This window comes from Octopus bimaculoides, chromosome 3 (assembly GCF_046866305.1).
Source record: "Octopus bimaculoides isolate indiv1 chromosome 3, ASM4686630v1, whole genome shotgun sequence".
Classification (NCBI taxonomy): domain Eukaryota; kingdom Metazoa; phylum Mollusca; class Cephalopoda; order Octopoda; family Octopodidae; genus Octopus; species Octopus bimaculoides.
This window is the reverse complement of record NC_142930.1, coordinates 37,126,538-37,139,669: the sequence shown is the minus strand read 5'-3', so window position 1 is coordinate 37,139,669 and position 13,132 is coordinate 37,126,538. Positions and strand designations below refer to the sequence as shown.

The following is a 13,132-nucleotide window of genomic DNA, read 5'->3' as shown; positions in this document are numbered from 1 at the left end:
TTGAGGAATGTAATGTTTGAAACTATTTTCTGTTGAGATATGTTGAGTTTATTAAGTTAGCATGGCTTGCAGAAAATACTAGTTCTATTTTTCGGTAGATATTTGATATCATTACTGGAATAACCAAATAGCTTATAAAGAAGACATTTTGTACAGTGGATTGAACTATTGTAATGCAAACTATTTTTACAGCTTCCTCTATCTTCAGTATCAACATTACCACCACTGTTACCATAACTCAACAAGTGATTGCTCAAACTGATAGAAATAGCAAATAGATCTCTCTAAAAGCACACTCTACAGTCATAAAAAAGGAAGGACATATGTGATAATGCTGGATATATGTATAGAAAATTCTGAGCATTTTTTAATATGCAAAAAGGGATATAGATAATTGATTTTTCAATAAATTTTATTCAATGAAATAATTTCCATTATTATTAATGACTTTGTCTATCTATCAGACAATTTGAATATTCCATCAGCATAAAATTTGACTGGTTTTGAAGAAAGAAAGTTATCTAGATGCATTTTCACTCCATCTAAATCATTAAATGTTTTCCCTTGCAATGAGTTCTGTAGAGACAAAAACAAGTGGTAGTCGGATGGTGCAATATCAGGAGAATATGGTGGATGGGGTAAGAGATCGCAGCCAAGTTCATGTAACTTTGTTCGGGTAGCCAAAGACACACGTGGTCGGGCATTGTCATGTTGGAACACCAACCCTTTCCTGCTGGCAATCTCCAGCCTCAATTCTTTGATTTTCTGGTTCAAATTAGCCAGCTGATGACAGTGCTCATCAGAATTAATGGTCTGATTTTGTGGGAGAAGCTCATCATAAATAATGCCTTTATGATCCCACCAAACACAAAGCATAGCTTTTTTTTGGCATGGATATTTGTCTTTGGTTGCTGTTTTGGGGGATCCTTACACAAACTCCAGGATCTTTTTTGCACATTTTTTTTCATACTCAATCCATTTTTCATCCCCAGTCAAGTTGTTTCAAAAAAAGGCATGCTTTCATTCTGTTTCAAAAGCATATCTCAAACAGAATACCGGTCCGAACAATTTTTTTCTGAAGGTTGTAAGGGACCCATACATTATAGCAAGAAATGTATCCTAGCTTCAATAAGTGTTCATGAGCCATACTTTTAGAAACTTCCAACTCCTTTGCAAGTTCTCTAGTCATGATATTTGAGTTTTCTATGATTTTTGCCTTCAAAACATCTTCATCCACTTTTGAAGATCTTCAATGGGGACTGTCATCCTGCAAGCTAAACTCTTCAGATTTAAATTTTGCAAACCACCTTCAAATAGTTGATTCCTCTACAGCATAATCACCATAAACTTTACAAATGTTTTTGCAAGTCTTTGCAGCATTTTCTACTTTTTTTTTTAAAAAAAAGAAGCAATACAACGCAAATATGAAATTTTGGTTATCCATTTCAATGAAAGATAAATCTATTTTTAGTCAGGAACAAGAAATGCACTACCACTTCAAGCAATGCCCAAGTTTTAACTGTGTTACATTTCAGGTGTGTTAAAAGATTTAGCTTAGAAACATTCAGAACTTTCCAGACAACCTAATACATATAAGATGCTGTATGGTAAGTAGCTTGCTTACCAACCTCATGGTTTCGGGTTTGGTCCCACTGCATGGCACCTTGGGCAAGTGTCTTCTACTATAGCCTCAGGCCAACCAAAGGCTTATGAGTGGATTTGGTAGATGGAAACTGAAAGAAGCCCATTGTATGTATATATGTATACATATATATATGTGAATGTGTGTGTATATGTCTGTATGTCTGTGTTTGTCCCCCCAACATTGCTTCGCAACCGATGGTGGTGCGTTTACATCCCTGTAAGTTAGCAGTTCAGCAAAAGAGAACGCTAGAATAAGTACTAGGTTTACAAAGAATAAGTCCTGGAGTCGATTTGCTTGACTAAAGGTGGTGCTCCAGCATGTGCGCAGTCAAATGACTGAAACAAGTAAAAGACTAAAAGAATAAATGAATATATATATATATAGATAGATAGATAGATAGATAGATAGATAGATACATATATATGCACCATATTTAAATAAAAGATGGTCATGGATGAATATCTTTTCTAGGTCTAACTGATACGTGACTAATTAATAGAGATCATTATCAGAACTACTATAACAGCTAGCGTAAAAAGTACAGTAATAACTGCAATAATAGCTACAACAACAACTCAATAAACAACAAACAAAGCAATTTTATAATTTCTTTACCTTCGGCAATGTTTGTCTCCTAGACGGCGTTCAGCAGCTGTTAATAACAGTAATAATAATAATAATAATAATAATGATAATGAATTCTTTATTGACCACAAAGGGTTTACATCAAGAAAATCATTATGGATGGCACAGGACAAAACATTGAAATTGTGTGAGTGTATGTTGTGAGGGTTTAATGAAAAAAACAAAGCAATAACATTTTAACAGTGTGTAATTTTCAATAGGGAGGAAACATTTGAGGGATGCTTATAGAAAACCCTCATAAAATCACAGCTGTCCAAACTTTTGGGGCAGGTGCCTCTTTTCAGTTCCATATTTCCAATTTACAAGCATATGCTCAAGGCAGGAACATATTTTATCGACCTCAAAAGATCGAAAGGCAAGGTCAACCTTGGCGGAATTTGAACTCAAAACGTGAAGATGGACGAAATGTTACTAGGCATTCCGCCTTAAAGATCATAATTTTTTTTTTGTTTTTTGTTTTGAATTTTAGATATTAGAAAAGTCAAGGGTTAATTACTATTGGGATGAGCTCAAGGTATTATCACTTGTGTTTTACCCAAATTTACTCTGACGGTAGGCCTGCTGAATTAAGATGTAGTGTTGTTAATAACATAACCAAAACAAGAACCAAGATTAAGAAGCAAAATAAATTACGATTATTCCCCTTAGTTATCTGGAGTCGCCTCCCTTGAAAAAGCAATTTTTAAAAAAATGCAAAGTTCGCAATAAATTGAAGATAACAATAAAGGGATACACAATATGCATGTGTATGCATGCGTGTGTGGGTGTGTGTGCACTTTATAAGGAGGCGAAAGAGGCGATTGCCTCGGGCCTCTCTCGATATTTCCCCCTCCCCATATGCTACGAAATGCATAGAGTTCTCAAGGCGGCCCATACCTCCCAGCAATCTTGCATGAAGAGGCTTTCTTTCAACGTACAAATATACCATGACTTTTTTTTTTTAAATGTGATGGATTCTCTTTTATGATAAATAACCAGAGATTTAGCAAACACTAGATTTGTGAATTAAAAAACAGTTTGCTACCGAGTCCTAAAAGTAATTACAACCCTCAGATATTGTAGCTGCTTTTGGGATGATGACAGAGAAAAGAAAAACAACAAAACACTCCTGAAAAATTATAATTGCTGCATGTTTGTACGTAAGTATGTATGTATGTGTAAATGTGTGTGTTTGTGTGTGTAAATACGAATGTCTATAAAGCCAGAGATTTGTAGTTGCTTTTGATCCAACAGAGAAAAGCAAAACAATAAGACACTCCTGGAAAATTATCATGTATGTATGTATGCATGCATGTATATGTGTGTGCGCACGTGTGTGTATGTATGTATGTATAAGTATGTGTGACTATAAATGTTATATAAAGATAGAGATAAAGCTTGTCATTAATTCTTTCTGTCAATGCATGATTGTGCAATGACCTGGGATTGACCACTTGCAATAAAAGACACACACACGCACATTGCCACTTCTAAACTTCATTATTTCAGTGAGGCATTGAAAACTTTGGTCTAATTTTACAATAGAACAAGTAAGTAAGAAATATGTCCCAAAATATAAATATTGAATTTAATTTTAATTATAAAATCACATCTCTCAACTGCTAAAAACATTTTGTTTTTCAGCTTTTGAATCATGGCATTTATGTTCAAATGATTTTCATTGAATTGAACCCGTTTCTTTCTCTTTTTCTGTATTTTTCATCATTTTGTCAAACACTTGAAATTAATATAGGAATGGGGTAAAACATTTTTTCTCTTCCTGTTTGAAATCATTACATTTGTACTGTTGGATTATTTTTGACAGTAAAAATTGGTCAGCATAGTTGCTGTTGTCAGGAGGAAGTTCAGAGAACTGCTACTTCTGTTGGCAGCAAAAGGACTCTTTCAGAGTGAAAGGTAGGTTGTATGATGCTAGTGTGGGAACAGCTATGCTACATGGTAGTGAGACATGGGCTCTGATGCAGAGGACATATATAGGCTGAAGAGGAATGACGGTAACATGCTCTGTTGGATTTGCAACATCAGTGTGCATGACCGACAAAGCATAACTGTGTTGAGAGAAAAGTTAGGCATAAGAGGGATTAAATGTGGTATGTAGGAGAGGAGACTGCGTTGGTTTGGACATGTGATGCGTATGAGTGAAGACAGCTGTATACAGAAGTGCCTTGTCTTCCTGACGCAGGAAGACATGGGATGAAGTGGTGGAGACTGATCTTAGGATGTCGGAGCTCACGGAGGAAATGACAGTCGACCGAGATATTTGGCGATATGAGGTCCTACGGAAGACCCGTCCACGAAACTACTGCTAGAAGAGTTGTGTCCCCTGACAACACACTTTTCACTCGTTCTACACTAAGAAATCAAACTACAGGGTATCCACAAAGTCTGGGTACATGGGGATTAACACATACTTTAAGAAATTATTATTTCTTATATTTAATTGTTTATGTTATGATTTTATTTACTCCATGTACCCACATGGGGATTAGCACGTACTTTAAGAAATTATTATTTCTTATATTTAATTGTTTATGTTATGATTTTATTTACTCCATGTACCCACATGGGGATTAACACATACTTTAAGAAATTATTATTTCTTATATTAAATTGTTTATGTTATGATTTTATTTACTCCATGTACCCACATGGGGATTAACACATGCTTTCAGAAATTATTATTTCTTATATTTAATTGTTTATGTTATGATTTTATTTACTTCATGTACTCAGACCTTGTGGACACCCTGTACAACTCCTCTACTAATTGCATCTTTCTCTTCCTAACATTTTTTCCTCATACATTACGATTGTTTTCCAATCCCCTTTTTTGCTCTCACTGCCGTGTTGTATCACTGTATCACTGCAAAACTCCACCCCACTCCCTATTTTACTGACCAGGTTCTACACTCATATTCTTGTTACTTGTGAGGACACTCTAGCACTACACCATCTCTCTTCTACTCACTCTTACACTTTCGCTGTTTCCTATTCTCTTTCTCTCTCTCTTCCTTTGGTCACTCTTTCTTTCCTTCTCTTGTTTTTCCTCTGACTAGGTAACCAAGTATCACCTTTACATCAGCACATTTGTTTCTGGCCTCTTTCTGTACCCTTCTCTCTCTCCCTATCACTGTACATCCTCTATACCAAGACACCTATTTCTGCCTCTCTATTTCTCTGTCACACTAACTTTTCATTTCCTACTGGATCACCTCCTCTAATGCCCACCTCTGTTGTGGCAAGACACTTGCTTCTGTCTCTCTGTCACACTCTTTCATCCTCTGACACAAATGCCCTGCCCCTCTCACAATTCCTTGTCTTGTGCGTTACTTGGTTACCCTGCCAGTACTGGTGCCACTTAAAAAGCATACAGTCCACACTGCAACATGGTTGGCTTCTGGAAGGGCATCCAGCTGTAAAAATCTTGCCAAAACTAACTTCACCTGTACTAGTGCCACGTAAAAAGCACTGAGTTCACTCTGCAGAATGCTTGGTGTTAGGAAGGACATCCAACCATAAAATCTCTGCTAAAATAGACACACTAGCCTTGGGTAGATTTTCTACCTGGCTGGCTCCTGTCAACCGTTCTACTCATGCATGCATAGAAGATGGACATTAAACAATGATGATGATGATGAAGAGATAGGTACTTTTTTTTCAAGAACTCTTTCCTCGACTTTGACCCAATTGGAATCAAGGTTGATAATAAAATATCTGGATAATATTTGGTGCTTAACAATCAATATGCTTTGTCTCTGTTGGATTCCATATCAATTTTTTCACACACTATTGTATAATTTGATAAGTTTCAATTTTTAAAAAGAACTATGTCTAAATTGAGGTGAAATGAGTATCATCTAATTTCAATAATTTCTTCTCTTTAATTGCATGGTGTGTAAATATATGAAGAGAGCCACTCTAGCAGATCATGAAAAAGCTACAGAGAATATTTTATGCTGAGTTTTTAGGGTTTAGTCCAGTTTCATTAAATATATATCATGTGCCATTTTTCCATGATCCTCTTTTATTTCATCATCATCATCGTCGTCGTTTAACGTTCGCTTTCCATGCTAGCATGGGTTGGACGATTTGACTGAGGACTGGTGGTCCAGGAGGCAACACCAGGCTCCAAACTGATTTGGCAGAGTTTCTACAGCTGGATGCCCTTCCCAACGCCAACCACTCCGAGAGTGTAGTGGGTGCTTTTACGTGCCACCAGCACGAGGGCCAGTCAGGCGGTACTGGCGACGGCCACGCTTGAAATGGTGTATTTTACGTGCCACCTGCACAGGAGCCAGTCCATCGGCACTGGCAATGATCTCGCTCGAATGTCTTTTCATGTGTGAGGGAGGCAATGCTTTTTAAATTTTGATATCTAAGGTTGGATATTGACGTCTAAGATGTCTAAGGTTGGACGTGTAAGGATGGAAATTTCAAATTTAATTCAGGAGAAATAAAGAAACAAATTTATCTTGTTTTACTCATTTTGCCCCATTTAAATTTGTTATTTATGTGCTCAAAGACAACAGATATAATTTGCTGAAATAATGTCCTGAATAAGTTATATCGTTATTAATGCATTTAGAGAAGGTCATTTGTTTAGCTGATATAATGTTTGTAAGGCAGTTAACATTTGTAAAAAATATATCCTTTATCAAAATCAAAAATGCAATAAATCTTACTCATTGTGCCCCACCACATTTACTGGAAACTGGAAAAGTGAACTTTTGGAATAAGTCAGAATTTCTCTGCTTTTGTTGGGATTTTTTTTCTTTTTTTTTGTTGTTGTAATCATGCTTTGCAAAACAATGAAGAGAAACCTTTTTAAAACAAAAATTTTTTAAATCCATGTCATTTAAATGTTTGCCCCTCACCACCACCACCAACACATACACTCATTGTGCTTTTGGAACAGCAACAAACACTAGAATGATATTTTCTCTTTTTTGTAATTTTCTGACATTTTATCCTATTCCACATTCTGCTTTAACTACCCCATATAGCCTCATAACTAATTCGATTTGGAATTTTCAGAAAATTTGGTGAATTTGTGTTCTCCACATAGAAATTCATATGTTTATGAAAAAATTTTTTTTTAATTTTTTTATTTACCTCCTCCCATTATAAATCGTAAAATTTCCATTCTTTCACAAAATCTTTTGTTTTTAGTCAGAGTTAAAAAAACAGACAGTTCGAATCTGCCATTTGTTTCTGATTATAATTTCAAAAAAATTCTTGTAATTCTTTGAAATGCAAATTCACAAAGCTAAAAATATTTCCACATACGCACGACCTATAATGGATTGTGGAACAAAGCATACCATGTAACCGGTCATAACCGTTTTACCTTTTTGATATTTTCAGTTCTTTTTTTTTTTTTTAAGGCAGCAAAGCTGGCAGAAATGTTAGCACATCAAGTGAAATGCTTAGCAGTATTTTGTCTGTCTTTACATTCTCAGTTCAAACTCCACTGAGGTCGACTTTGCTTTTCATCCTTTCGGGGTCGATAAATTAAGTACCAGGTGCATACTGGGGTTGATCTAATTGACTGGCTCCCTCCCCAAAAGTTTCAGGTCCTGTGCCCAAAGTAGAAAAGGAGATTTTCAGAAACTTTTTGCCAATTTGTGTTCTACACACTGGACCACTTATGATTATGCAAAATATATTTTTTCCATTCAAATTCACCATCCCACCTTCATAAATTCTTATGGATGCTCAAATTAGACTTAACCTGAATCCATCACACACATATTGGAAAACTTGAGGACATACCGATACACACACAGTCGTTTTCAGTTTTAATATGTAAGATAATAATAATAACCCTTTCTACTGGAGACACAAGGCCTCAAATTTGTGGGGAGGGGACTAGTCGATTACATCCACCCTAGTGTTTCACTGGTAGTTAATTTATCAACCCTGAAAGGATGAAAGGCAAAGTTGACTTTGGTGGAATTTGAACTCAGAACATAGCAACAGACGAAGTATAGCTAAGCGTTTCATCCATCATGCTAACGATTCTACCAGCATGCTGCTTTAATAATAATAATAATAATAATAATAATAATAATAATAATAATATTGAGAAGAAGAAAAAGAATTTCTACTGTAGGCACAGGGGTCTGCAATTCAAGGGAAGGGCAGTTAGTTGATTACTTAGACTTCAGTGCTTAACTGGTGTCTATTTTATAGACCCCAAAGCAGACGAAAGGTAAAGTCAACTTCTGCAGAATTTAATTTCAGGACATAAGTGTCACTAAGCACTTTGTGCGACATGCTGATGGTTTTGCCAACTCACCATCCTAAATGATGGACTCTCTCATCGAAGACAATGTATGAGTGTTCAGCTTTTTCTTAAAACAACTTGCACAAATGGTTCTGTTTATAGTAATCAAATATTCCTCACATTAGCTCACTTTCTCCGTCAAATCCACGTTGTCTCAACAGGTACATTGTGTACCAAGCATCAGATGGCGAAGTGACCATAGAGCAACATGAGATGAAGTGTTTTTCTCAAGAACACAATGCGCCACCAGGTCTAGGAATTGAAAATCATGATTGCTAGATCATGAGTGCAACACCCTAATCACTTAGCCATGTGACCCCACTGTCCTACATAATAATAATGATAACAGCAATAATAATAATAATAATAATAATAATAATAATGGAGAAACTTTCAAAATACAAAGACCTGGAAATAGAGGTAACTCCAATGTGGAATCTAAAAACAGAAACAATTCCTATCATAGTAGGTGCCTTAGGTATAATAAAAAAATATTCAGACAAATACATAACAAAAACACCAGGACTTACAAATATATATAACATACAGAAAATTGCACTACTGGGCACTGCACACATCCTATGCAAAACACTTTCAATACAGTAACCATAAGAGCGTCACAGCAAACCACAGCACGTACCCAAGGTGCACAGAGCTGCGCTCGGTAGTGACGTGAAAGCAAGTTATAAAAATAAAACTACTGAACAATAATAATAATAATGATGATGGTTTCAAATTGTGGCACAAGGCCAGCAATTTTGAGGGAGGGGCTAAGTCAATTACACTAACCCCAGTGCTCAACTGGTACTTATTTTATTGACCCTAAAATCGACCCTGGCAGCATTTGAACACAAATGTAACGACAGATGAAATGCCCAGCATGTTTATGGTTCTGCTGGCTCACTGCCTTAATGATGATAATAATGGTAACAACAACAACAACAACAATAATGATAATGATATTAGTCATAATAATTACAATAACAACTCCAACACCAATTGTAAAATTATATCAAAAAAGCAAAATATAGAAAGGAAAAATCTTAACCACTTGATAAAGATGCTTTAGTTAGTTTCGGGTACTTGGAAAATTTGAGGTGGTAATAATTCTCAAAGTCCATCAGGATAGTTTCTAAATCAATATTGTCACATGTCTCATAGCGGTTCACATCAATGTTGGTCTCTTTAGTCAAGCAATCAGCTGATTCTCGATAGCTGTGGAGAAAATGTAAACATAGTGAGTAAAATGTCCTATTAATTTGTTGCAGTCACTATATTATTATTATTATTATTATTATTATTATTATCATTAGTGAGTGAGAGAGTAGTGCATGCCATCAAAGTGACACTAAGGTACAAATATAAGAAGCCCAATATACCCATCATGAGTACCTTTCTGATAAGGGTATACCAGGCACATGCATCACAACTGTATGTGCAAATCATGAGGATCTCACATCAAGATAAACAGCACATGACCTTTCAGACGGGGCCTGGTTAGAATTTTCTTCAGGTTGAGTAGCCCATTCTACTCAAAAGGCGTCTGAATAAGGGTTGTTTAATGATGACGAAAATGAAATACCCATGTTTCCAGAGATGAATTATTCAAAACCCCCAAAATTCCTTTCAACACATGGCTATGATGCTCCCCCACTACTTCTGCTCATGATCAGAAATGTGCATATCGTCAACCGCTAAGGGATATGCTCAAGAGGTTAAGGTCAAACAACTGACAAGGAAATCTCTGGCATTGAGCAGAATATTTGCTGTGGCCCATCTTTTTATACCAAGACAAAACATGTGCATGATAACATTTCCAATCAGTTAAGATCAAAAGCCATAAATGCCACTGCATGGTACTGCATCAGGGCATTTATTATTATTATTATTATTATTATTATTAGTAGTAGTAGTAGTAGTAGTAGTAGTAGTAGTAGTAGTGTCATCATCATCATTATTATTAAGAAGGTGCTGACAGAATCATTAGCTCGCTGGGCAAAATGCTTAGTGGCATTTTGTCTGTCTTTATGTTCTGAGTTCAAATTCTGCCAAGGTGAACTTTGCCTTTTATCCTTTTGGAGTCGATAAATTAAGTAGCAGTGAAATACAGAGGTCAATGTAATTGACATGTCCCCTCCTGCCAAATTTCAGGCCTTGTGCCTTTAGTAGAAAGGATTATTATTGTTATTATTATCAACACCACTGCCACCAGCCACTACCACAGTTCTATATTTAAGAGATGAGGAATTATGTACATTATTTACATTTGACAGATATTTGTCCTTATCTTGTTAATTGTTAACACGTTTCAGCTGATATACCCTCCAGCCTTCAGGTGTCTTGTGGAAATTTCAAACCTGGGTTCTCATTCCTAAGGTATTTGTCGATATTATTATTATTATTATTATTATCATTATTATTCAGGTCACTGTCTGGAATTGACTCAGAATCTTAGAGTTAGTAGCCTGTGCTCTTAACCACGGGCATATGTGTTCGTGTGTATCATGTAAGGCTAGAGATGGGAAATACTAATTAGACACAGAATGTTTGTTGTTAGCCAGCTGGAGGAGATGTTTTTCTGAGGCAATAAATATTAATAGCACTGTCCTGTATAGGACGTCACACTTAGTTGGCAAATATATGTTATGGTATATATATATATATATATATATATATATATATGGTTTAGATATAGATTCAAGGTTGAATATGGTACTTATGCATAGGCACCCCAATATCGAATCCCAAAAGGATAGGTGATCAAAATCAAAAAATAAGCAACACGGATTTCAAAGGTGATTGCAGTACGCACGTTTCATGCTACTCCAATTTATTTAAGTAATGCGAGCATTACATTAAATGCAATATGAAGAGCAATCTTCAGCTGCACGAAAATGCAGAAAATTACTGTAGAAAAGACATATTATAAAGGTGGCAACATTTCAAATCCAAGTGGGAGAGAGAATACATAAAAATCCAAATGTGAGGAAGAATACATAAGTCCATCTTGACATAGCCGAGTCTATCAGGCTAGTAATTGATTCTAGACAAAAGTTTTAACTGTCTCAGATTTTATTGTTTCTTATCTAGTGGTGATAGCAAAGGGACAATTACTTCTAAAGAGAGGGAAGGTGTAAGCAGTATGCATGGACAAGGCTATAAAATGTATTAGAATCTAAAGGTTTCACTGGTCATAGTAGTATCAGGTCATTTTACTACTATCAAAGTGTTGAGGAATTAATGTTGAGGAATTACAACCCTAGGTATATGGGTCAAATAGGTTTTTTTCTTTTGGTCTGAATAGAGTAACAGTATAGTGGTACAGATAACAACAATACTCTAACCAATATTTTCACAATAAGAGGTATGTTAATAGAATACATAAAACGAGATGTAATTATTTTCTACAAAAATCATGAAATAATGTCAGTATTGAATTCAGGGGCTCTGGATAGGGTGTAAAATTTAAGGATATTACGTATATTGGGTTCATGAAAACTATTTTGAATTATCCTAAAAAAATTTTAGCTGAAGATAAGATAATGATACTATTTAGGAGACACATAGGTAAGCTTTATTTATATAATGTGAATAAAAAATAAAAATTATTATCGGATTTATATTAGTTTATAATAATGTGTTTACTAAGGTTTAAGGGACTGAAAAAAGAAAGGATGTTAGGAAATAACAAGGATAATCAATACAGGAATTTGATGATTGATTTAAGTAAATTAGATGTTAAGGTGAGAGATCAGGAATATATGTTATAAAGGTTCAATTACCAATATAAATATGTGCTAATTGATAGTCCTAGATGACCATAATAGAAGTAAAGTACTATAATTTGATAACTTTAGTTACTTAATAAAGGCCTATTTTTTTAAAAATTTAAAAGTGCGAGTAGAGCAGTGTACACATGATACCCTAAGGTCTAATCTATTATTGATTAGATTAGGATTGTTTCTAAGTTTAAAAATTTCATATATTTCCATAGAACACAATTCACATCCATATCTATTATTTCTATAAGGTTGAGCTTTTCTTATAATTTCCCATTTAAGGCTAAAATTAATACTATTATCTTTTAACTCCCAAATTTTACTTGCCAATGTCGTACTATTTGCCTTATGTCTAAGTCTAAACGAAGACTTATGGTTATATATTCTCTGTTTCAGGTTAATACTACATCCTATATAAATATAATTCTCTGTTATAGTACTAATGATGCATCTGTACACTACGTTACGGGTGCAACAAAATCCAAATAAAGGACAATGGGACTTTTTTCTACAGTTGCACATGATGGGGTTATCAACCCCACCTATATTATTTCTAATATCTCTATTATTATTATTATTACTACAATTATTTACACTAATATCATTTATCAATTCTTCAATTCTATTATTAGGTATATATTGATTATTACCATCATTATTTAATTCATATCTTGATGTGCTATCAGTTGGACTTATTCTTTCCACATTAGGTATATTGATATTATATGAACTAGGTCCTTGATCACTATTATTTCTATTGGAGTTGGGCCTATCATC

At 34.9% G+C, this 13,132-nt stretch overlaps 2 protein-coding genes across 4 annotated transcripts in view; one reads left to right on the top strand and one right to left on the bottom strand.

Annotated features, from left to right (window-relative positions):
• The window catches only part of LOC106867330 (katanin p60 ATPase-containing subunit A-like 2), a 44,324-nt gene that overhangs the window by 27,362 nt on the left and 3,830 nt on the right, over positions 1–13,132 (bottom strand). For 2 of the 3 annotated variants that reach the window (XM_089348816.1, XM_089348815.1), the window contains exons 3-4: positions 9,625–9,791; positions 2,261–2,297 (exon numbers count right to left, since the gene is read on the bottom strand). In XM_089348816.1, coding sequence (XP_089204942.1) covers positions 2,261–2,297; positions 9,625–9,791 — 204 coding nt within the window. Of the gene's footprint in view, positions 1–2,260; positions 2,298–6,972; positions 7,062–9,624; positions 9,792–13,132 lie in introns of those variants that run through there. The other variant, XM_089348817.1, reaches the window with a different exon arrangement.
• LOC106867329 (stAR-related lipid transfer protein 3-like) overlaps positions 3,703–13,132 on the top strand; it is a 121,622-nt gene continuing 112,192 nt past the window's right edge. Inside the window, exon 1 of the mRNA XM_089348819.1 lies at positions 3,703–3,819. Within this exon, the coding sequence (XP_089204945.1) occupies position 3,819 (1 nt within the window). The 5' untranslated portion in view covers positions 3,703–3,818. The remainder of the gene's footprint in view (positions 3,820–13,132) is intronic.